This window comes from Eptatretus burgeri, chromosome 1 (assembly GCF_056783735.1).
Source record: "Eptatretus burgeri isolate ZD-2024b chromosome 1, Ebu_testis_v1, whole genome shotgun sequence".
Taxonomy (NCBI): Eukaryota; Metazoa; Chordata; class Myxini; order Myxiniformes; family Myxinidae; genus Eptatretus; species Eptatretus burgeri.
In genome coordinates, this window is record NC_140961.1 from 17,200,203 (window position 1) to 17,225,827 (window position 25,625).

Sequence of the window (25,625 nt, forward strand, 5' to 3'; positions counted from 1 at the left end):
CCATCCATACGTAGTGCCCAACTGTGTCTGAGGACGTCCTCCTGCAGTTGGGTTACTTTTTTTTAGGTGGTTGGTGGCAGTATTCACACTCTGGCTGCTGTAAAACCTTTCATTTTGCAAAACACAAGAAAACTGCAAAGAAAATTGAAAACTCACTCCGTGGGAGTATACCTCCTGAGCAGCTGCACTCCTCAGGGCAGCTCACAGGATGACGGGATTGTGGCAAGCCTTCGGGACCCCCAATCTTTGATGATCGGAGGAAAACCACAGGGTAAACTTCCTGGGTCAGATTGTGGTAGTGTGTGTGAGAGTGGTGCTGAGGTGTCGTCCACCAAATGGTGGTCTACTTGGGATAACCTGAGGCGGTCCCTTCGGGTGGGTGCCTGGAATGTTCAATCCCGAAGAGAAGATGATCACCTGTCTCTGTTATCATTTGAGCTCCAGCATTTGAATATCGTTGTTGCAGCACTCTCTGAGGTTCGGAGAGCAGATAGTGGCGAGATCATGGCGGGTGGTTACACCTCCTATTGGTCTGGTCACTAAAGGTTACCATGGCCAAGGAGTTACTGTAGTTGTGTCCAATATGCCAATTCCAATGAAAATTGAGGTAACACCAGTCAGTGAGCATATTACGAGACTTAGGATGACTCCTTGTGTGTCATTTCCCTGGTCTCTATTTATGCTCTGAATGAGGTGAGTGATCTCACCGTGAAGGACGCATTCTATGCCACGCTCAATTCTGTCGTTGATCAGTGCCCCAGGTGAGATACTCTTCTTCTATTGGGGGATTTCAATGCATTGACTGGAACTGATAGGGATGGTTATGAGACATGCGTTGGTCCCCATGGGGCTGGAACTGTGAATCAGAAGAGCAGTAAGTTCCTTGACTTGACAAGAAGTCATGGACTTAGGGTGGCTGGTTCATGGTTTCAGCACCCACAGGCTCATCGCCGGACTTCCAACGCAGGTGGTATGGCAAAGGAGATTGAGTACGTGTTCGTCGAGGTTCACTGGAGGATAATCCAGAACTGCAGGGTCTATTGGTGTGTTCAGTTCCTCAATACCAACCACAGGCTTGTGGTCGTAACTCTGAAGTTTAAGCTTCAATCTGGGAGAATGGTACCATCCCAGCCTCAGCTTGATGTTGGTATGTTCAAGGATGAGAGGGTAGCTGAGGAGTTTGCCAACAGGCGAGTGAGGAATTGGGGGGTCTGAGTGCTTTGGGGAATCCTGAAGAGTTGTGGAATGCCTTCAACACCATCATCCTTGATGTTGCCGATGGATGTCTTGGAACTCACTTTCGGGCGAATAAATATTTTGTCTCTCAAGCAACGCTGGGTATCATTGACGAGAGTCACAGGGCCAGGCTTAATGGCAGACCTGAGCTCTTCAGGGAGTTGAGGCATAACACTGTATGTGCACTCAGCGTTGACAAGGAGGTCGATGTGTGAGAAATCTGTGAGGGGGTAGAGCACCTGTGGTCAAGTGATTCTCATGCTGCTTACTGCTTACAGCAGAATTCATGCATTGCGTTCCTCCAATCCCATCTCTCGGTGTAATGCAGTTATAGTGGAGGGTGGTAGGCTCTTGACAGAGGAATTCAAAGTGAAGGGCCGCTGGGCCGGTTACTTTGAGTGGCTGTACCAGGCTGATCCACCAGCTGTTGAGTTGGATGTCAGGGGTGTTACTGGCCCCATTGCTGAGCCTCAAATCAACTGTAATCCACGTTCATTTGTGGAAACGCTGGCTGCGGTAAACCGCTTGACATAGGGTTGAGCTCCTGGGATCTGTGGCATCTATGCTGAACTTCTCAAGGCTGGTGGAAATGCTGCACTCATGTCGTTGTATGCAGTTCTGTGCTCTGCCTGGAACACAGGCATCATCGCAACTGACTGGAAGAGGAGCCTTGTTATCCCTCTCTGGAAAGTGAAGGGTGACTGCCAGGACTGCAACAACTACGGAGGGTGACGCTGCTCTCAGTGCTGGGCACGTTCTTTGCTTGGATAATTTTTGATTGGGTTCTGCTTGAGCACCAGCATCCAGAGCAGTCAGGCTTTGCACCAAAGACGTCAACTATTGACTGTATCCTTGCTCTTCAGGTCCTCCCCGAACGCAACGTGAGTTTCGGCACGGGCTGCTTGCAGCTTATGTTGATCTCTGTAAAGCGTTTGATTCAGTGAATTGGGATTCCCTCTGGAGGATGATTGGTCATCCTGGGGTGCCACCAAAGCTGATTTATCTGATGTCTGAACTCAACTCTGGAACTGAGAGTACTGTGCGATGTGGTGATACCATCTCCGACTTATTTCCAGTTGTGACAGGAGTTTATGAGGGGAGTGTACTGGCCCCACACTTTTCAGCACTTGTATGGACTGGATTCTGGGGAGGATTTTGGAGAGATGAAGCTGCAGTGCATTGTTTGGGAATGTCAATATCTCTGACCTTGTTTTTGCATTTGTTGCCGTCATCTTTGCGGAGACTCTAGATATCTTTTTGGGGGCCCTCGAGGTGCTGAATGAGGAGTCGAAGCCACTGGGATTATGGGTTTCCTGGGTCAAAACTAAGGTCCAGGCTTTCAAGGACATCTTGGATGATACTGTCCTGTCTGTAGCTGTTTGTGGTGAGGATGTTAAGGTCACGGAGAGATTCACTTACCTTGGCAGTGATATTCATGTCTCTGCTGGGTGTGAGCCAGAGGTCAACAGACATCTGGGTCGTGCTTGGGGAGTCATGGCTTCACTGGATCATAGGGTGTGGCGCTGCCGGTTCCTGTACGGGATGGCAAAAGTCCTAGTCTTCTGGTCCTTCGTGCTTCCAGTCTTTCTCTGCAGATGTGAGACTTGGACTCTGACCAGGAATCTGAGTCGGCGACATAATTCCTTTGGTACCAGTTCTCTTCGGAGAATCCTTGGCTGTCGCTCATCAGACTTTGTGTCCAACGAGCGGTTGCCGAGAGACTCAAATGAGATTTGTTATCTGCATAATCTGTGAGTGTCAGCTGCGGCTGTATGGGCATGTGGCTCGCTTTCCTGATGCTGATCCTGCTCACCAGATTCTCTCAGCCAGATTCTCTGGGGGGGGGGGGGTGGCCAGACAGAGGCCCCTTGGGTACCGGCAGAAAATGGACGAAGCGATCTCCTGCTCCGGTGCATACTCCCATACCTGACCTGACCTGAGAGATAGGGCTAAAATGATATATATATATATATATATATATATATATATATATATATATATATATATATATATATATATATCACGATATCTCAAAAAGTTGTGGGCAGATTCGGATGAAACTTTGTGGAGTTGTTGCGTTTGTGACAAGGAATGATTGATTGAATTTTCGTGAAGATCCGGATCCGGTTCTGGATCCAACTCCTAGAATTTCTTAAGTGATCCTTCTCTGTTGAGAGATTGGGCTCAAAAACAATATATAGCACGATATTTCAAAAATGTTTTGGGCCAGAAATGTTCTCGTGGATCAGGCATTACGGGGCGGAGGTCTGCGCTCTACTGAGTGCCCTTCGAGTTTTAAATGTCATCATTATTCAGATAATCAGTGCCTTAACGCACCGTCTTGAAACGTACAAGGAAATCAACAATAAGTTTGGATTCTTGTCCAAGCTCGCCTCTCTCTCAACTCAAAATCAAACAAGCCACAGAAAATCTTGCCTGTTTCTATCCCAATGTTCTGGAACCCACGATTGAATGTGAATTTAACCAGTTTTCTACCTTTCTGGCAATTTCAAAAGAGCTTCAAATCTCACACAAATAAAATCAGCAGAACTCAGAATGTACCAATTCCTCCATATGCTCACCCTCACCCAATCATTTCTTAACATTGAAATGACCAGATATATCTGTTGATGATGGTATCAAATTGCAGTGGTGAGGTGGAGCGGTCCTTCTCAAAACCAAAACTTATCAAGGATGAGGTCAGGAATCGAATGTGGCAAAATTGACTTCATAGTCTTTCAACCATGAGCATCGAGAGTGAAGTATTCAGAGGACTTGACTTCTCGAAATTCATTGACAAGTTTAGCCGAAAAAACAGTCAAGGAAAAGACCAACATAACGTGTTGTTGCCTCTGTGGATAAACTGCCTGCACCCTGGCATGTAAATGACAATTGATGGTCAAAAAAACAAATTGCAGTCTTGTTTTAAATAATTGTCACCGTCGATTTGGTTTCAAAATCTCACTTCTTTTTTCGTTGAAGTGTTATTCTTTATTGTTTGTACAGGGTTTCGTTTTTAGTATCAATAAGAACATATCCTGAGATTGAGACCTGTGACTTTGCTCACTGATGTCTATTACGATGAGATAAGAAGGAGAGTAGGATGGCCCATAGTTGGATTACCACTCGGGACCCCCAAGCACCCTCGATCTGACCCTGCATGTAGGTCAGGCTCAAAAGGTATATCAATCAATCACGGAGGGAAGAATGACAAAAATACAGTGTTTTTATCCTTTTTTGGCCTCGTTGCACCATATATTGCAAATTAGATATTTGAATTCAACAAGAAAACTCCACTTTGCTGGTATTCATCACAATATGTTCCTTTTCAAGGAACTTCAACACACGAAGGAGGCCATTACACCCATCAAAGCCTGCGCTACTATTACCAACTTGTTGTTATTTGTCTGTGCTTTATCCTTTTTAAATGCTGAGCATTAAACAAGGAAGTACATGAGCACATACCATTTTTATTATTCTTTGATACGGCTCTGCCGGGGTTTGAACCACTGGCATCCTCGACTCAGAGCGAACACTCCAACCCTTATGCCATAGTTGGATTACCACTATGGCATAAGATTTTTTTTTAGATCCTTGTGGAGGATCTCTAAATCTTACTCACATTGTTGTTCTTGTGGACTTTTTTGTTTCACAGCCTACAGTTTTCATCGAAACTTCCTGAAACTTGGCGTATATATGTAAAAATACCCTGCACAGACAGTAACGATCTCCGATTTTGAAAATTCCTCCGAGAAAAAAAGTTATGATGTTAAAATATCTCCGCGAATGGAAATCGTCTAAAAAATTATCTCCGAAACTAGACAAGCTTTGTGAATTTTGTTTGCGGGAATCGAACAGGGCATTGGCAGAGATGAATTACCGCACATATGACGTTACGACGGTCTCGACGTACGACGTTTTGTGGTTACGACACATCTCCCATAAATTATTTAACAGATTTATTTTTAAAATTTTAAGAAAAATCAAGATAAAAAGTTTTAAGAAATAAAAATTGAGGATAAAAATTCCTCCACAAAGTTAAAACACACTAAATAGAAAAGGGCCCCTGGGAAAATGTCCAATTAAAAACGTTCCCCAGGGACCAATTAAGGGCACAATGCCACATTAAAAAGGGGACCAGTCTATTGCAAGAAATTTTCCCTCCTCACTCAATTGGTGTTATCCATTCACACAAAGCTTTTGTTTGACCCATCATTATGACGTCATATCAATTTTTATGACGTCATTCCTATTTTTTGACTTTTTTTGTTTCACAACCCAGAGTTTTCATCGGATCTTCGTGAAACTTGCCATGTATATGCAGAAAGCCCATGCGCAGGCAGTAACCATCTCCGATTTTGGAAATGCTTCCTAGAAAAAAAGTTGACGTCATATCGCCGCTAATGGAAATCGCCTATACCATTATCTCCAAAACTAGGCAAGCTGTTTGAATTTTGTTTGCGGGAATCAAGCCGGGCATTAGCACAGATAATTTATCGCAAACCTAATACATCACAATGATGTCATATTCGTTTTTATGACCATAATTAAGAGAACAAGGATCTTAGCTCATTCGAGCTTGTTTATTTTTATATGTCTGATGCACGATCGAGAGGTTCAGTAAATTGCACGAACACAATTTCTCAACTTTCCTGTGCAACTTCTCGGAGTAAAACATCCGTCCGATCAACTTCACTGTCTTGCAGAACCACCTTCTTACTTTGTCGATTGAGGATCATTAAGGAGGCAAAACTGCTTGGTTGCCCTTGCATGGCCAGTGTGCTGCAAACTCTCTGTTTTTGACCTTACAGGAGTTGTGGAAAGCCACAAGCTTGCAACAGCATTCTTCCTTTGTTTGTAACTTTCATCATGGCCCCATGAACTTTGATGAATGGCAAATCTCCAATGGTAAATCACATTGGGTGCGTTGTTTTGGCCTCCTATACCTTTTGATACCAACCACTGGACAAATTATCAAAAGAATATAGTACAGAAGTAAAGTACTCCACTGCGAACCAGTCTTTCAAATGCATCATTATTGCAGACTATTGCACTACCTTCAAATGCAGACTATTGCACTACCTCAATCAGCATCTCTTCTTTGTTTTAAACTTTAAAGGATAAGCAAAAGGCTTTGGAAGTAAATAAAAGAAAACGTGTAGTTTATGTTTAAAAGTTTGCCCTCAGGCTCTTGAGACATTGCCTGGCAAACACAAAACAAAGGTTTTGTTTGATTCATTTAACTTCAACCTCTGCTGTAGGTGATGGTAGCTAATAATGAACCAAATCATATTGTAAAGCACTGTTGCACCCTGAGAATGGTGAATTGTTTCGTTTAACCTTCCGGCTGTCTTATTATCGCAAAACACTGAAGACTAATGGACAGTGGAAATGATTTTGTGCTGCGCACATCACGGTGATTAATTTCGACGATAATAGTCGATATATTGATACATTCTGCAGTATTTGCACTATGAGTGCAGGGATGATGCATAAAGATTGTAGTTTGTCCCACGATCATCATATAACTCTGATTTCTTGTTTGCTGCAACATCATGCACAAAGTTGCGTGCAACATCGATTTAAACCTTTGTTTCTATCCTTGCAGCTATTACAAGGCCAATGCGGTGCAGAAATTCACGTACTCACGTCCCTTCCGCAAAGGAGAGAAAGACCCAGACAATGAATTTGCCGTAGGAAAAAAATTACTTTATTCCTTTGCAAAAAATACATCCTGTCGGCGGAGCTCTCACCTGTGTGCATCGTTGCTAAAGTGCTTTTCTTGTGTTTATCAATGAACTCATTTATCTGTTTGTTTGTTGCTTTGGTAATATTAGAATGAGCTTATCATTCTCATCCACCTCCTTCCCAGCTTTTGATTGATGTATTCCCCTCGATCCCCTATTTCCTATTTCTCTCATTTCTCCACATATAACAGGGTTATGGAGTTTGCTTTGTTGTGTATCTTTTATATTTGAAAGACCATCAACTGTTTTTATTGTGTTTGTTTGTTTTTCAGAATATGTGGATTGAGCAAACCACTTATATTACCGCCTTTCGTCTCCCCAACATGATCCACTGGAGTGAAGTGAAATCTACAAGTGTGGTATGATAGGGTTTTGTTGAAACACCTTCTTTGTCTCTGCACTACTTGATCCAACTATTCCAATGGTGAAACAAACTTGCTGGATTCTTAGGAGACTCTTTGCCTTGATGTGATGTGAACACCTTACAATTGTGTGTGTGTGTGTGTTATGACAAATTATGATAAAGTCAAATTCAACACACCTTGAGAAAGTTAAACAGATGCATGGAGCTTTGCACATGTTGTTGATCGAAACTGTTGTCATTATTTGTTCATTTAAAGTTTGGAGAATCTACCATGGAATACATTCATTACACTCCCAACCCCAAGTCTTTACTTGTGTGTATGTGTATATGTATATTATGTGTATATATATATATATATATATATATATATATATATATATATATATATATATATATATATATATATATATATATATATATATATATATATATATATATAAAGTATGTACTGGAGCGGTATGCTTACACATTGTCAGCAATAATGAACCATTCCTCCCCATTGTCTCAAGTTGCTCACCTGCATTAATTTTTTTTTTATCATTTTTCCCCCCATTTATTTAATTTCATTTATTTATAATTTCATTTGTGGACGCTTTCTGACAGTTCTGTGAGTTTTACTGGTGTATCGGCTTCGATGTCTGTCGGGGCGCGAAATTTCAGCTATCTACATCACCCAGAAAGTACCGAACTTTAATATCAGTCAGTCGGTGTCAGTGAGTTAGTGAGTGAGTTTAGAATGAACATTATATCTTAGGTATCCAGACTTTGTGCAGTCATGGTTTGAGTGTCCACTCTAACTCTGGGAGATCAGTAGATCAAACCATGGCCGAGTCATACCAAAGACGTTATGAAGAAAATGATGGTACGTGCTTCTTTTCTGAAGCTCAGAATTTAAGATTGAGCATGGACAGCCAAGGCTGGGAAGGCAATGGCAAACCACCCACGATAACCCTTGTCAATAAACTGTTTTGCAGCACCAACGCTCTGTAGAGTACGGGAGAGATATAAATATCATAATGAAGGTGAAGAATGAAACCGAGGCTTTGAAAGATCGTTCCTAAACATACACACAAAGAAAGAAGCATTTTCAGACTTTTTTTTAAAACCACTAAATTTTAATAACTGTGTACAGGTCATAGCGATCATTGATGAGGTGTAATTACTGTCATGATAATGCTCCATAAATGGGTCCTAAGTACCTGATTTGAGTGCATCTCATTTCATCTCTGTGCACTCCAAAAGCAAAATTCACTCTGACAAGCAACCAATGAGACTGATTGTAAAAATGGTGTTCAATCAAAAACTCTTGCCTCAAATTCAACACTATTTTTAGCACTTTCAAATGGAATAACGTTTCACACCCCATCTTCACTTCCTGTCTATGACAAATGTACTGATATTTGTATATACTGGATATATACCGTGTGTGTGTGTGTGTGTGTGTGTGTGTGTGTGTGTGTGTGTGTGTGTGTGTGTGTGTGTGTGTGTGTGTGTGTGTGTCTGTCTGTCTCTGTGTGTATGTGTGTGTGTGTGTGTGTGTGTGTGTGTGTGTGTGTGTGTGTGTGTGTGTGTGTGTGTGTGTGTGTGTGTGTGTGTGTGTGTGTGTGTGTGTATGTGTGTGTGTGCATGTGCATATATATATATATATATATATATATATATATATATATATATATATATATATATATATATATATATATATGTATGTGTATTAGACAGGGTACCCTAATAAGTAAGTAAATAACTTAATAATCTGAATCGGTTGAAAAATATTTGGGGCATAATCGGCCGATTTTTTTTTGATTGTTTGTTTTTTTATTATTATTATGGTAATCAAGCCGACAAGGCTATTGTTTTTGCTCTTTATTTTTCTTTTTCTTCCGCCGGCAATTTGTGGGTTTTTTCGCTTTAAAATTCATGTTCTCAGCAACCGTAAGTCCGATCGACACAAGATTTTCACCGTCGTGTGTATCTTTTTGTCATAGCATACATAATTGATCATTATGACGTCATAAGTCACATGGTGCGGGCGCCATCTTTGAAAAACCAAAAAACTTTGGACCTCTTTATCTCTGAAACCATGTAATGGAAAAAATTGAAACTTGGCAAGAACTTCACATGCAGAATGTGATTTTTTTGATGATGTGATGTGATGTGATGCAGAAAATTCGATGATGAGAATGCTGCATCAGAAAAATTTGAAATTTCTTGAGGGTCATCTACGCAATAAATCATCATAGAAAAAAATTATGACGTCAGAGGTCATGTGGTCGGCAACCATATTGTTTTGAAATATATATATATATATATATATATATATATATATATATATATATATATATATATGTATATGTATATATATATATATATATATATATATATATATATATATGTATATATATATATATATATATATATATATATATATATTAATCTTCTTCTCCAGAACGGCTGGACAGATTGAGGCAAAACTTCACATACACAAATTCCCCATGACATCGTTGTACAAGTTTGTTAATTTCTCATTGATATGTCACATGGTTTGGCAGCCATATTGAATTTACCCTAAAACCTCCAAACATCTTCTCCAGAACGGCTGGTCAGAGCAAGAGGAAACTTCACACACATATTCTCCTTTGCAAGGGGATATAGGTTTGTCAATGAATAATTGATAGGTCACATGTTTTGGCAGCCATATTGGATTGATGAAGAATATTAAACAATGTTTTCTCTGGAACCATTTATCTTTTTGAAGAAAAACTTTGCAACTATCATCTACCCCCATGGCTGTAGATATGGTAAAAATTATGACATCATAAGTCGCATGGTTTGGTGGCCATCTCGGATAGAAAAACGTACCTTACCTGATTAACACCAAACTTCATAGACCAGATCCACGACACCATTAAAGACAATATGATTTTATGATGTCATAGGTCACATGGTTCGTCAGCCAAATTAGATTGAAAATTAAAAAAAAATATATGTATCTTCTCCGAAACAGCTGAACAGATTGAGGCGAAACTTTACACACATGTTCCTCCAGACATGCTTGAACATGTTTGTTAATTTTTAATTGATAGGTCACAAGGTTTGGTGACCATATTGAATTAACCCTAAAACCTCCAAACATCTTCTCCTGAACGGCTGGTCAGCTCAAGGGGAAACTTCACACACATATTATCCAAGCAAGGCAAGGGGGTATAAGTTTGTTTACGAATAATTGATAGTTCACATGATTTGACAGCCATATTGGATTTAAGAAAAATATTCAATAATGTTTTCATGAGAACCACTTATCCTATCAAAGCAAAACTGTGCAACTATCATCTAACGCCATGGCTGCAAATACGATAAAAAATTATGATGTTACAAGTCACATGGTTTGGTGGCCATCTTGGATAGAAAAATGCACCTTATCCGATTAACACGAAACTCAAAATGCATGATCCCCTACCCCATTAGAGGCAGAATGTAAGTTTATGATGTCATACTGTAAGTCACGTGGTTCATCAGCCATCATGGATTGAAAATTAAATAATTTAAAAGTCTTCTACTCTGAAACGGTTCAACAGATCGGGGCAAAACTTTACAAGTATGACTGCCTATCCGTGATGAACAAAAAGTTCCCACCTCCTTTTGATGTAGATCACATGGTTTGGCAGCCATATTGGATTGAAGGAAAAATATTTAATAAGTTTACTCTGGAACCGCTGCATCATTTAATGTGAAACTTCAAATTATGATCTCGCAGAGATGTGGAATGTACGTTTTGAATTTCAACCTGATCAACCACATGGTTTGGTTGCCATATTGGATTGAAGTGAAATGTTCAATAATGTTTTCCCTGAAACCACTGCATCAATCAATGTGAAACTTCTCAATTATGATCTTGTGGAGATGTGGAATGATCGTTTTAAATTTCATCCCAATTGGCCACAAGGTCTGGCAGCTATAATCATTTAATTACTTGAATCCGAGAACTTTTAGAATTTTTTTTATTCTTTTTTGCGTAAGACTCACTTGGCTGCACCTGCATGCGTTTGAGCATACAGGAGTAGCAACTCAATTGATTAATGATAATTGATAAATTGATCATGATTCAATTGATAAATTGACTGATGATGGCCCCAGGGAAAATGGTCAACTGTGTACATAATAAATGGATGGAACGTGGCCTGTTCCTTGGTCCATAACTTGTGAATCCCACATCATAGAGAAACCTGTGGGCCCTCATTTGACTAACGAGAATCCCGTTTTACCCTGTGCACCCATGGTCTCCACATTTATTACTTTGTGTTCAGGTTGTTTAAATAAAAATTAAAATTATACCCGACTATGTATTCAGGATAAAGGGATAACTGCTTCCGTAATAAATTGATTGAATGCGTGTTACTTGTTCCATAACTCATCAATCCCGCGTAATAGAGAGACGGATGGGGGGGGGGGCTCCGTATTACTCGGTGGAGTTCCGGTTTACCCTGTGGACCCATGGTGACATTTCCTGCACATTTATTACTTGGTGTTCAGGTAATTTAAATGCCAATTCAATTGATACCGACGATATCCCCAGGAAAAAGGGCTAACTGCATTCGTAACGAATATATTGAACACTTCGTGTTACTCAGTCCGTAACTCGTCGGTCCCGTGTTGTATCAATGCCAGACGCCTTGGTACCCTGTCATCACTGCCAGCAGTTATAAAGTGGCAGTTCTCGTTATTATTATAATTTCCATCGGCAATCGGAAAAAATATAGTCAAATTTTCTGGCACTCGGTAGAGGGCATACCTCCGTCAGGCTGCACAGTTTACATTGTGTATCCCACTGATAGGCCGGATCTGCATCTAGACCTTAACCAAAATCGAATTGGTTTATTCTTCTCTTTCACAACTCATCCACAAATCCGTCCACAACTTTTTGATGTAGCACACAATATATTATTTGTGGCCGGATCTGGATCCAGAACTTCATCAAAATCTCATAATTTCATCCTTTTCACACACCCAATCTGTGCACCAAATTTTGTCCGAATCCATCCATAACTTTTTTGAAATATCCTGCTCACAGACAGACAACCAGACAGACAGGTAAAATAAAACATGCGTCCACCTTACGTGGCGGAGGTAATAAATGGTGTGCAAATTTTTTTAAATTAAATTATTCTAGGATCTTAACCTTTTTCCAATCAGTTCCCATTGTTAAAATGCTATCACATTTTGGAGGATCTCTCACAGTTAACCTATGCACTTTGACTGTGCTAGATGGAATTGAGCCCTCTGGAGAATGCCATCTCCACAATGAGTGCTGCAAATTCAGAGCTACAAGTTCTGCTGGAGCAGCATCAAGCCGATCCCAGGAGGCCACTCCATCCACTCGCTATGCGCCTTAACGGAATGGTGGACCCAGCGGTAATGGGAGGCCTCAGCAATTACGAGAAGGTACGGGCATCGTGAGTTCGATGAACACTATGGTGTAAATTCAAATGAACCTGCTTCATAAGTATTACTTTGACGTTTCCTTTCCTCTGATTTTTTTAAAAAGAGCCAACCAACTGTGATAAGTCTACTGATGATGAGTTTGCATTGCTTGTGAATTTAGGAGATGGCCTCCTGTAATGTCATTGCCAGCAGCGACCTTTAATATTAACATCCATGTCATTCGATTAGAGCGATATATTTTTTTGACTTTAATGAATTAATTTGTATTAATGGGCTCCTTCAACCTGCAGGCTTTCTTCAATGAAAAATACGAGCTCGAACATCCTGAGGACAAGGTTAAAATCGAGAAGTTAAAGGACCTCATTGCTTGGCAGGTGAGACTCCAATGATTTGGGTGCCTTTTGCACCCGAACGTGGAACTGTCACAACTAACAGGACGTGGACGTTTGAGCTTTATCCGAGAAAGCCAACGGTATTGTGGAAATGACTCCGCTGGGATTAGCTCAAAGTCCGGCTAAAAATAAATACAAAGGTTTTCCACACTTGCACACATCTTTGAGCGGAGCCTTTGATGCCATTTTCACAAATTCAAAGAAATATGTTGGGCCGAACAGTGGCAGTAGTCAAATTGTGTGTGTTGAAAGTTTTATAACAATGCTGTGGTTGAAGTGGCATGGCACAGTGGAAATATGATAAATGTACGTCAAGCTGGATGGTCTCTGTCATTGAGTGTCAATTCCATGACAGAGATTGAAAGAAATCTCTGAAGTCAAAGGTTTAGACTTTGCCAACGTTTTTGACTTCATGCTCTCTATTTCATGTGACAGAAGTTGCCAGAAGCTTTCACCATTACACCGCCAGACTCGATGGCATAATGGTTCAAGCGTTTGCATCGAGTCTGGCAGGTCAGTGGTTTGAACCCTGGCTGAGTCATACCAAAGACTTTAAAAATGTTACATGCTGCTTGCTTGGTTGATGCTCAGCATTTAAAAGCATAGAGCATGGCTATAGGATGGCAACCTTAGTGTGGCAACCATTGCACAGGCTTGATGGGCCTAATGGCCTTCTGCGTTGAAGTTCCTTGTCATTGGCACAGCTGTGCTCCCAGCGATGATGTAACCAGCAGCCACAGGCTGCATACGTAATAATAATAATAATTATTATTATTATTGTTATTATTTTATAGCTACATCAAGTTGCAAAATAATAGTAAAGTTGTTTTCAATTGGGTCAGGGTCGTCGGTGGTGTTCTTGTGCATATGGAATCCATCCCAATACTTGGAGCAAAACACATTCTAATTTTGAAGGAGCTGTTTTTGTACACCACTCTTTCCCAATTCCATAAGCAGGCGATGCACGACGTCATCACCAGGCACCGAAGGGAGTACTCGGTTTTTACTCTGTTTGTTTGTTTGTTTGTTTTCTTGTTTGTCCGGGCGATATCTCAGCCATCCTTTGAACTAGGAAGCTGATATTTGGGGGAAAAAGTGAAGATGTGCTTTGGCAAAATCTTTATTTTTTATTTTTTGATTAATCAATTAATTGATTAATTACTCAATTATTATCGATTTGTTAATTACTTATTTATTTTCTTTCTCCTCTGGGGAATATCTTGGGCACCTTTTGAGCTCCGAAGCTGATATTTGGACTCGACAGTGAACAATTGATTTGGTTTTAAAGGGAATTTTTGATCTATTGATGAATCAATTAATTATTCATTTTTCGATTAATTCCTGTATTTTTCAAAAGGTTACAGATTCGGATGAAACAGTGGTCGTTTTGGTATGCTATTAGCCAAGAAATTCGTTATTTTACGATTATTATTTATTTATTTTAATTAATCAATCAATTATTGTATACCGTTCCCTCCCATTTCCTTCCCCATGTGCTGCACAGCGGCATCGCTGCCCACCGGATACGCCCTGATGATTTTGCGTGCTGAAGGATTTGTTATTTATTTATTTGGCATGGGGGCGGTGGACTTTGAATGTACCTCTATTTGTCTATAGATTCCTTTCCTCGAAGTGGGAGTGCGTTTGCATGGTGAACGAGTATCAGCTGATCTGCGCCCTTTCCATGATCGTCTCACCATCTGCTTCGCAGAGCTCAAAGTGAAGGTCGAACGGCAATATGGTGTCCGAGTCGTGGTGAGAGCAACACCCTGTTTCTATGAAGACGTACACAACTAATGATGCTGTCCTTGCAATTTGATGAAACCTTGATTGTCCGATATTCACTTCAGGTGCATGCATATTACAGAGGAACACAGATTTTGATTTTTTTTTTCCTCCTTCACAATGTGGGAATCAACATGCATTGTCGAAAAGCAATGGATGCGATCGACGGAACGTTGTGTGAAGTGTCCTAACCACCGTGGGAAGCAAATTAAAATGAGTCATTTCAATCCCACATGCACCTTGACTCCGAAAATAACGGTGTACCACTCACCTCTGTATCACTCCCACCTGATATCAACCATCGACCCTATCCAGTCTCCCTTATTTGCTCCGACAAAGGGTTAACATCTGAAACGTCAGCTTCTCCTTGCCTCCCACTATGGTTAGCATACCTCGATAAATGTTCTGTTGATTTTGTCCATTGTTCTGCCTGTCCACCAATGTAGACCGACACTTTTTCATCTTCTTCTTCTTTCATATGCAGCACAAGGCTGTGAGTGGCATCACTGGCTGTGCTGGAGTGGGTGCGTGCGTCTTCGCCGTTGCAACACACTCTTCTGGTTAGGGTAGGAATTTGTAATTTATTCAGGTAGTCAGCAATAGCTCACCGACTCTTAGCAAAGGACACCCTAGGATCTTTAACATCCACCACTAATGCCAGCAGATGGGGTTCCCGTTTAACACCCATGTAAGGGACGACACGAACATCGATACCTCGCACTGTCTGATACCTCGCACTGTCTTCAAAACACTAGGCCGACAGTTTGTAGCTTGGTCAAGATTCTATCCCAAGCTAGACGGCTCTGAGGAAAGTGTGCACACCTCTTGGCCATCCTTATAGCGCCTAGACCGACACTAATTTTCAAGAAGACAAGTGCGTCCCATTGTATAAAACAGTCTGTTAAAGGGGAAACCCAAACGCTCATACCACCTCGATGCTAATCTATCCCTCAGATTCTACAAAATAGATATGAGGTGTCTTTTTCTGATTTCCGAATTTTAAAGTGGGTAAATTTGCGATTAAAAGTCAAAATCTTCTTCTTCATCATCATCTTCTTCTTCAAATTATCCGTTTTGTCACACCTGGGAGTCGATTACCATGTCTACACTGCGTACGGGTTACATTGTGGTATGATTGAACTCAAATGGCAAGTAATTTTTTGATTGTCCACAAATATGCCGAGTCGATGTGTACTTGGTGCTTATATAGTCATACAAACCAAGATGGTTTCATGCTACACCAATGGCCGAAAGACCCGAAGTTTGCCAGAAATTGGACGAGGTTTGTCCGAAATAACCGGGTATGGATCAAACGGAGAAGATGTTTGCTTTTGTATTCGAAACATCTTCCAGAGCACTGTTATGACGCTAGATGGCATTTATAGAATACTTACCCCACACAGACTTCAGAAGGACTTGATGTGAGCCAATTCTTCTGGTGGCAAATTTGTAATTAAAAAAGACTAAATTCAAATCAAATGGAAAAGCAAATATAATAGTCTTGCATTGGAGTCATCAGAAGGAACCCAGACAAGCAAAAAGCGAAGAAAAAGTCATCAGGAGGAACCTGGATAGGACTCGGATTTCAGGTGCTACTCCTCTACCCTCAAACCCATCCAGGTGCAGCCAAGTGAGCCTTATTTTAAAAAAAAACGCAGATTCAAAAAATTAAATAATTCTGGCTGCCAGAGCATGTGTCCGACCAGATTGAAACTTAAAACGTGTTTTCCCCATCAATACTCAATCATCATTTTGAAGTTTCACTTCGTTAATGCAGTGGTTCAAGAGAGAGAATTTAAAAATATATTTTCCTTCAATCCAATATGGCTGCCAAATCATGTGAACCATTAATTATTCGTGAACACCCTGGTATCTCCAAGTCTCAGTGAACATGTGTGAAGTTTCTCCTCGATCTATCCAGCCGTCTGGAGAAGAGGGTTTTTCAAGGTTTTCGGGTAAATCCAATATGGCTGCCAAACCATGTGACCTATGACATCATAGGTGGGAAAGTTTTTGTTCCTCATGGATGGGCGGTCATACCTGCAAAGTTTCTCCTTAATCTGTTTCACCGTTTCAGAGATTTTTGAAGGTTGTTTTATTTTTATTTTTAAATATGGCTTCTGAACCACGTGACCATTTTTTTTTTAATTTTTGACCAATTTATCCCTTGATGACCCTCAAAAAATTTCAAATTGGTTGGATGTAGCGTTCTACGTATGCAATTATGACGTCATAACGAAGGCACCTATGACATGATTAAAAAAAATCAGCCTTATTCCCCTTGGGGAGAACTTGACAGGTGCCAAGTTTCAATTTTTTCCATGGAGCGATTTAGGAGATATATAGGTCCAACGTGTCTCCTTTTTACCAACGTGGCTGCCACACCACGTTACCTATGACGTCATAATTATCATTACAATATTCGATGTGAGTAGTCGCACGTATGGTGAAAATTTTATGTCACTCCAACAAGCGGTTCCAGAGAAAAGAGAATAACAGAATGCAGCCATGTACAGGACCGATCGCTCACCCCGCTTTTTGCTTCACGAGCGCGGGCTAACAACAGAGATGACTAGATCTTGAGGTTATCTACCATGATTGAGAAAGGACACAATCCCCATGATTAAGCAGAAGAAACACCCATCACTTGAACTGTAACACAATCTCTACCCAGCTACCAGCACGTGTACATGGGCGATTTGAGCAGTGAATCAAACACTTGTTGCCATTGCCCAGCAGTTACCACAAGAGCACCTGAAAATGATGATCTATTAATTATTATCAACACAAATTTCTATAAATCAAATGAACCACCATCTATTTATAGTGGACAGAAAGTATGTATGTATCATCTACTCCTCCGAGAGGATTTGACCTCAGACACTAAAACTTTTCGGGTACACCCCCGTCCACCATCCCACCACAATCCCCAACACCATCTAACACCCCCCTCCACCGTCCCCGCACAATCCCACCCCTCCACCATCCTCCCACAACCATTACCCCACAATACCCACCCCAATCCCCACCACCCTCCACCATCCCCCCAAAATACTCACCCCCAAAATACCCACCACCATCACCCCTTGTCCCCCCTTTCCACCATCCACCCACAATCCTCCATCCACTCTCGAGGGACATAGATACCTCATGGACATGACAGTGGGACACGGCACAGACACAAATGGCACCTGAGGAAAGTATGAAACGGGATGATCCCACAGCATACAAGACACCTGGTCAGCCTGCGATGTGGGACAAAGCATTCATCACCCATTTTGTCCGCCATGTCCGTGCTGTCAAGCGATGACGGGTATTTCTACCCGAGTAATTTTTAAACCGGTTTATCAATTTATCAATTTTTTCGATATAAACTGTCAATTGAATGGAAGAATCAAACCAAGCTGAAATGACCATTTGACCAGCGTTTTCATTAGCAACACTGCTTCCACTTTCTTCCTCTGAACTGCTTGCACAAGGCTCAAAACGACTCGGCTCCACAACTCCCCCGAAAGCGTTTCCAGCACTAATTTTGGTTCCAATAATTTCTTCAAAATCCCACTGATCAGTTTTAACACTCTGAGAACCTTCAGTTAATAATGACGGTGGAATCAGTATTGGAATCCAAGCTCGACATGCACTCTTTCTCTGGAAGCCGCAGTTTGGATCAAGCTGGCTTCCAGATGTGACGTCACTGGAGAAATCGAAAATCCTCATTCCAGGGGAATTTTTCGACACTTTGTGATTGCCAAAAAAAACAATTTCAATGGTTTTCTCAATGACAATGAATAACGATTCTCAATGGTTTTCAGAAAAAGAAAAGAAAAATGCATTTGGGTTCCCCTTTAATATTCCTGCTTTCATTCCGATAAGAAATCTCATTTTGCAATTGATATTAAGATGCTTCCTGAGAATTTTGAAAACTGAGCTTGTATTTTAAAATTATTTTTAAATCATATTTGTGAGTAAGATCAGGTACGTCTAGCACCGCTTCCTTAGATTTATTTTTTTTTTTTTTAACTAACCGTTATTGTTGTGCGAAAGATGATCAACTTTTTTGTTCGATTCTCTGAATCTATCTAATCGGGCGTTGCGCTGAAGCGCATTTTGGATGTCTTTCGTTCATGGAGGTGGTTTTGAAAGCAATTTTCAATTTTTTTCCAATATTTTATTTTAAAAATTTTCATTGCTGAAACGTTTCTGGTGTGCGAAGCACTCTGCAATGCAAACACCACGTCTAAAACGGCAACATTCTCTGGCCTATCGATATTCTGTTAGCGCACCCACGACACGACGACATGCTGACAAAGCTTTGATTAACGTGTTCGAGCATGGGCTTGGTTGAGAAGCCAACGGAATAACGGTGTGACGAGTAATTAGAAGACACACATTCGCAGACATGCCGCAAATATTGCAAGATATGAGACGCAGTCGTGGCTTTATGGACGCAGATTCTACTTTCTCTTCGTTCTATCGTAAAGCACAACCTTTGACCTTAATATAATTGCTCTAGACTGGCTTATCATGCAGTGTTTGCTTGAGGTTTTTTTTCAGGTTTTTCTTTAACCTCTTTGTTCACCTTTGTGAACATTTGAACATTAAAATGCCACATTCAAGAATATCAGCATCAAATGCCTTGCAGCCGAGAGCTTTCTGTTTGTAAATGGCTGCCACAGCCACAGTACATGATTGCAAAGTGTTTTTTAAACATTTTAATTATTGTCAAAATGGAGGGACTTCTCTCCCAGATTTACCGAGCTATATTGCTGTCAATGACCGGTAATTAGCAAATCCATCACACTTGGCAAACTGATTAATTTGCTGTACTGACAATGCTCTCATGACAATACGCACCGGTGATGTCTGCGGTAGCCCCACCTTGAGGACAAAAGGGGAGCAGCACGGCAATCGAAGGTGTTCTCTTTCTACATCCCGTCTTCGGGGACCTCGCAATCGGCTTCATCTCCAACCTCTGTGACTTCTGCAGCTGCTTCCTCTTCGGTTCCTCAGACTCCAAGCAAGACCTCTCACAGCACCCCGGTGTCCAGTCCGGGTCCACCTGTGATGCCAAAGCCACGATCAGAGTCGTAAGTGCACAGGTGCAAGCACAAGAGCAACATGCATGCATTGTTCATGGAAAGATAAATTACTAAGGTGGTGTTTTATTAAATTGTTTCATCATTCCATTGTTTGCTCACAAACCTTTTCTGTCAGTTTGAGGCAATATGCTGGTATGTAATGACTTCATAATGGTTGTTGTGTGATGCCGGAGTGAGTCCAACCAACATGGAAAGTGACACTATGCAATTCATTCCACATGTTTTTTGAAAGGCAGGATGTATAGAAATATAGTTATTATGATAAAAAAAAAATTCCAACAGAACTTGGAGTGGCCTATACTTAGCATCGCTGTTTCCACCCATGGCTCATGACCATGGGATTCTACGTTGAAGTCCTATTTATCATGTGTTCGTCCATTGTGTACTAAAGTCTTTATGATTCATGTAAAGGTGCTGCTTTCTCCAAATTTCCTTGTTCTATACGTGATTTACACTCGAGCTCGACCACGAGCCTTCAATTAGAGAAAACCAAAACAATATATTGAGGATTCAACGTATGGTGAACTGTTTCGGGTTTCAGTTTATGAATGGGTCTTTTCACCATTCCCATCTGAGAGCATAGCTAATACTGCTGGGATCTCAAATTCAAATCCCACATGCGGTGCCCAGTTGTCCATTGTCTCCTAATTTCCTTGTCGTGCACGTCATGACGCTGCGGCATGGTGAGGCTTGTATTTATGCAAAAAGATGCTCACTCTTTAATCGGAGACATTGGGGAGATTATGCCTACAGTTCACCCACTTCGAACCAATGCTTTTTCAAACTAATCTGAAGAGTTATAAAAGGTAAATGCCAAGCCACACATTCCTCACCTTGTGCATCTCCCTGGGAATGGTGCCTGCAGTGCAACATTGTAAAACACGATTATCTTTGTCAGATTGACCAATTTTACCGGTTAGCAAAGGTTGACCAATTGGCATCTGTCGTAAGCTGCAGTAAACGGCTGAGCATACTCGAGGTGAACCTTGCAAATAATTAGAAACCAAATCGAAGATGTCAAAATTTTGGGAAAGCGCTCACAATTTTTTTTCTCTTTCCCTACTTCTTCTTCTCCTCCTTTTCCCTTTTTAAGGAATGAGGTCCGATGGCACTACGCTTTTTCCCTGCCTTGACGACAATACTCCTCCACCTCCCTCTGTCCTCAGCCAACTCTCTCCACTCTCTAACCACCCCTACCTTACAGATATCCCTCCTCACACAATCCTCCCATCTCAACCGTGGTCCACCTCTTTTCCTCAGATCTAGCTCCTTCAACCTATCCGCCCTCTTTGCCATTCTCTCTTTCCACGTCCACACTAAGTGTCCAGCCCATCTCAGCCGGTATTTCACCAATCTCCCCGTCAAGCTCAGCTGCACTCCAATCTCCTTCCTCAGTTCATCCATCCTTCTTCTATCCACCCTCTTCACTCCTGCAATCCTCCTGACCCAATTGTTCTCGGAAACCTGCAGCCTCTGTTGTGTCTGTCAGTGCCACCATCTCCTGACCATAAAGGTAGGCCAGCATTACACATGACATCGGAACCTTTCTTTCAATTCTCTTGATATGTTTCTGTCTGCCATTACTCTCCCCACCCTCCTCCATACATTCACACCCACGTGAATCCTCCTCCGCACCTCTGCCTCGGACTTACCATCCCCGGTAACTGTTCCTCCCAGATACTCAAACCTATTTCCCTGTCTAATCTCCTTCCCCTCAAACCTGCTTTTCATTCCTTTTCTTTGCTGCCTGACCCACATCACCTCAGTCTTCTCCATACTCATCTTCAGCCCATGCTTCCCAAATGCTTTCTTCCACTCCCCAGTACTTCCTGCATCTCCTGCCCACTCTCAACCACAACAGCCATATCGGCCGCATGCAGTATCCTCCCCATCCTACCACTCAATCTCACCTTCCTGCTTACCAATGCCATCACCATGATTAGCATGAGTGGGCTGAGAGCGCCTCCCTGCCTCAAACCAATTTTCACAGAGAACTCTTCAGATATCCCAGACCAACCAAGAGTCTTCCCTTCGTTCCCTTGTACATCTCTTCCACCAACCTAGCTTTTGCTTCCGGCGCTCCCATCCATCTCAGTGTCGCCGTGGGTGGGTTTCAGGAGATGGAACGGAGACCTACTGGGTCTCAGGGTATCCAACTCCATGTGTGTATGTATATATAATCCTTACAACAATTCTCTGACCGGTGTGTATTTGTTTGTTGCTCTACTTCTACATTTCTAGGCCTATTTCATCCACACGTGTTAAATAGTTTCTTTGTTTTGTTTTTTACAAAACAATCAGGTGGGAGAGGGTAAGGACATTGCGTACTGTACTCTGCCGTAAATACAAACCACAAGGCATAACTGCGGATGACGATGATGCTGTTCGAGTGGAGAGTGGAGCAGGGGGAGGGGATTCAGCGATCGTAAGAGCCACATTAGCTTTTTGACAAAGTCACCTGCAGCATTGCCACATAGGAGAAGGGTAAGATGACCCTTAACCACCTTACATTGAACCTTGTGGCAGATCTTTCCTGCTTGGAGAAGAAGGTCTGAGGTGGCATCCTCTTCCTGAATAATCCCATCTCCTCGGTGTTAAAAACCTGCTCCGGCATAATAGTGTAGTAGATAGTAGAAAAATCGTGCAAATTATGATACAAGCATCAAATTTGGGATTTCTGTTCTGCAGGGCTTTCTGATCAAATCTGCCCGATTGGCCATTTGAAAATCTAAATTTTGAAAAATTTGAAAAAAATAAAAAAAACTTCAAAAAAATTTGAAGTCACAGCTGGCTGAAATTCTTGAAGCGCAAGTGAACATCCCAGACAGAGAACCAAGGGGAGATGCAGTCATCATTGATGGCTCAGCACTTATCAATGTCCTACCTCCACGCACTTCAAAGATATTTGATGACTATGCTAAAGAAGACATCATCCCAAAGGTGGAATCCTATGGTGCCAGGTACGAGAGGGTGGACGTAGTGTTTGATGTGTACAAGAAGTCAAGTCTGAAGTCCGAGGCAAGGTCGAAAAGGGGGCAAGGAATCAGAAGAAGAGTGACAGGAACGAGTAAGACCCCAAGTAACTGGAGAAGCTTTCATCGAGATGACAGTAACAAGACTGAGCTGTTTCACTTCCTTGCGGAAAAGATGTGTGAAGCACAGACGACAAGCACAGTCATTGTCACAAAAGGAGAAGATGCCATTAGCAACACAAGGAAGTCACTGGATGCTGTGTCTCCATGTTGTCATGAAGAAGCTGACACTCGAATATTTGTACATGCCAGGGATGCAACGACGGATGGTAGCAAGTCCATTATCATTAAGGCTAATGACTCGGACGTAATAGTCATAGCAATATCTGTACTGCCATCCTTACAGGAACTAGGTCTTGAGAACATGTGGATTGCCTTTGGCCAAGGAGCCAAGGCACGATGGATTCCAGTCCATGAGGTAGTTTCTGCAATCGGGCCTGAGAAAGCTAGAGGGATCCCATACTTCCATGCGTTCACTGGATGTGACGTCGTGTCTGCCTTCTGCGGTAAAGGGAAGAAAACTGCATGGCAGACTTGGAATGTCTTTGATGATGTTTCTGAAATATTCACCAATCTCAGCCAGCATCCAACATTGATTCGTAATCTTGACTTTTTTGAAGTTTTTTTTTTTTTTTTCAAATTTTTCCAAAATTTGGATTTTCAAATGGCCAATGAGGCAGATTTGATTAGAATCCCCTGGAGAACAAATGTGCCAAATTTGATGCTTGTATCATCATTTGCACGATTCCTCTCTAAAATTGCTGTTATCTGCCCCACTATAAATCCCTTTCCCTCAATTAGTTCTCTTGGCTGCGGTGGATACTTTTTCACAGCATCATGGTTGTCCGATGCTGCTTCCCTGACTATTTTTACATCATGGAGGCTGAATCATCTTTTGAATTTCTCAAACCAGCCCTTGTTGGCATGGAATGTGTGAGTAGCCAAGGTTGAACTGGAGCCTTCGGTCTGGTTACCATGTTTCAGGAAGTGCTTCTTTTGATCCGAGTTGACTGTGATGCTGGAATGATGAAGAACCACAACCATCACAATACTAAAGTGGTGATTATTCGGTCGAAACCCTGGTGAGGTGATGTGGTTTGAGAATGAAGCATGAGAACAAGGGTTCGAGTCCATTTGTCAGAAAATATGGGTTTGATAATGGGTGTTTGAGAATGGCGGTTCGAATATGGGTGTCAGAAAATAATGCTTTGAAAATGGCGGTTCGAGAACTGGTGTCGGAAAGTGAGGGTTTGGGAATGAGGAAGAGGGAAGATTCTACCTCCAATAATTGACCCCATAATGGTGGCCCACAGATACCGCATTTTCACCTCGAGCCAACTGATATAACAAATTGATCTTTCCGCCCATCGTCAAAAGCTTTCTCTGCCTTTTGGCACAACTAGCATTGCCCATCACTTTACGTTTGGGCTCATGAAAAGCGATGCACGAGAAACAACACAAGGCTCGTAATGGAAGATAATCAAACATGCATGGGATGGATGCAAACGATGACTCATCTCAGCTCAAAAAACACAATTGGCTGAAATGAAATCCTGCAATAACAAAATCTGAACACACTAGGTTGCCTGCGATATTAGAACCTGCAATATTTGAGGGTTTAATGTGACTCTATACCCATTGATGTGTGCTATCATCGGTCTATGAACCGCCATCATCAGTCGCCATCTCCACTCACAATTTTCTAAGACTGAACAGAGCCTTCCCCAGACCTGAAGCATCCATCGTTCACCCCAGCAAGGAACCATGACTCTTGGACCAAGCTGTCTCCTCATCCATGCTCCATTTTCCTCTCCATCCCCAAAGTGGTGATTATTTAGATCCGCCCGATCTCCCGCGATATGCCCGGGTACTCTCGATATGACCTCCGGGATATGCCCGGGTACTCTCGGGGACACCGACGCCTGCCCGGACGTGATGCACCACTGCCACCGGTCACCATCTCCACATGCGGTCCCATCTGTCCACGGCGGGAGGGAGCCACACTGTGGGAGGGAGTCAGCAAAAGGGAGTTGCTTGAGGGACAAAGTGCACCAAGCTGAGGGAGTCAACAAAGCGCACCAACCTGCACTGCTAAACCGCATCCCCAAACGCCTCAACTTCACCAAAGCTGTTATATTTATCAACCTCACCAAAGCTTGGTCTCACCCTTGATGGGATAGAGCCGATAAAGCCCTCCAGGCTACATGCATGACCTCTGTATGTGCTCGAAGTGTCCACCTCAGTTTCAGTAAGAGTCACAATCCATGGACTAAGCTGTGAAGTTTTATTTTTCTTAAAGTTTTGTTCTTTGGGCTCTTTTCAGGATTGTCACCGAGCCCCAGACATCTTCCAACTGTAATGTTTTGTAGTAATATTCCCAGGGATGTTATCTAAGGTTCGTCTTCATCATTTCCGTTGCTTCCATAAAGGCCCGGTCACACCTTGACGTTTTAGCCAACGTATGCCGATTTTTGATTTTTTTTTTCTAAAACGCTGGCACACGTTGAATACGTTATGGGTAAGTTTTGATA

General features: G+C 41.9%; 1 protein-coding gene across 1 annotated transcript in view; it reads left to right on the forward strand.

Annotated features, from left to right (window-relative positions):
• The window catches only part of LOC147033942 (dedicator of cytokinesis protein 1-like), a 681,090-nt gene that overhangs the window by 570,297 nt on the left and 85,168 nt on the right, over window positions 1-25,625 (forward strand). Inside the window, exons 43-48 of the mRNA XM_085873660.1 lie at window positions 6,845-6,929; window positions 7,256-7,342; window positions 12,610-12,786; window positions 13,077-13,160; window positions 14,796-14,933; window positions 19,836-20,050. Coding sequence (XP_085729786.1) covers window positions 6,845-6,929; window positions 7,256-7,342; window positions 12,610-12,786; window positions 13,077-13,160; window positions 14,796-14,933; window positions 19,836-20,050 — 786 coding nt within the window. The remainder of the gene's footprint in view (window positions 1-6,844; window positions 6,930-7,255; window positions 7,343-12,609; window positions 12,787-13,076; window positions 13,161-14,795; window positions 14,934-19,835; window positions 20,051-25,625) is intronic.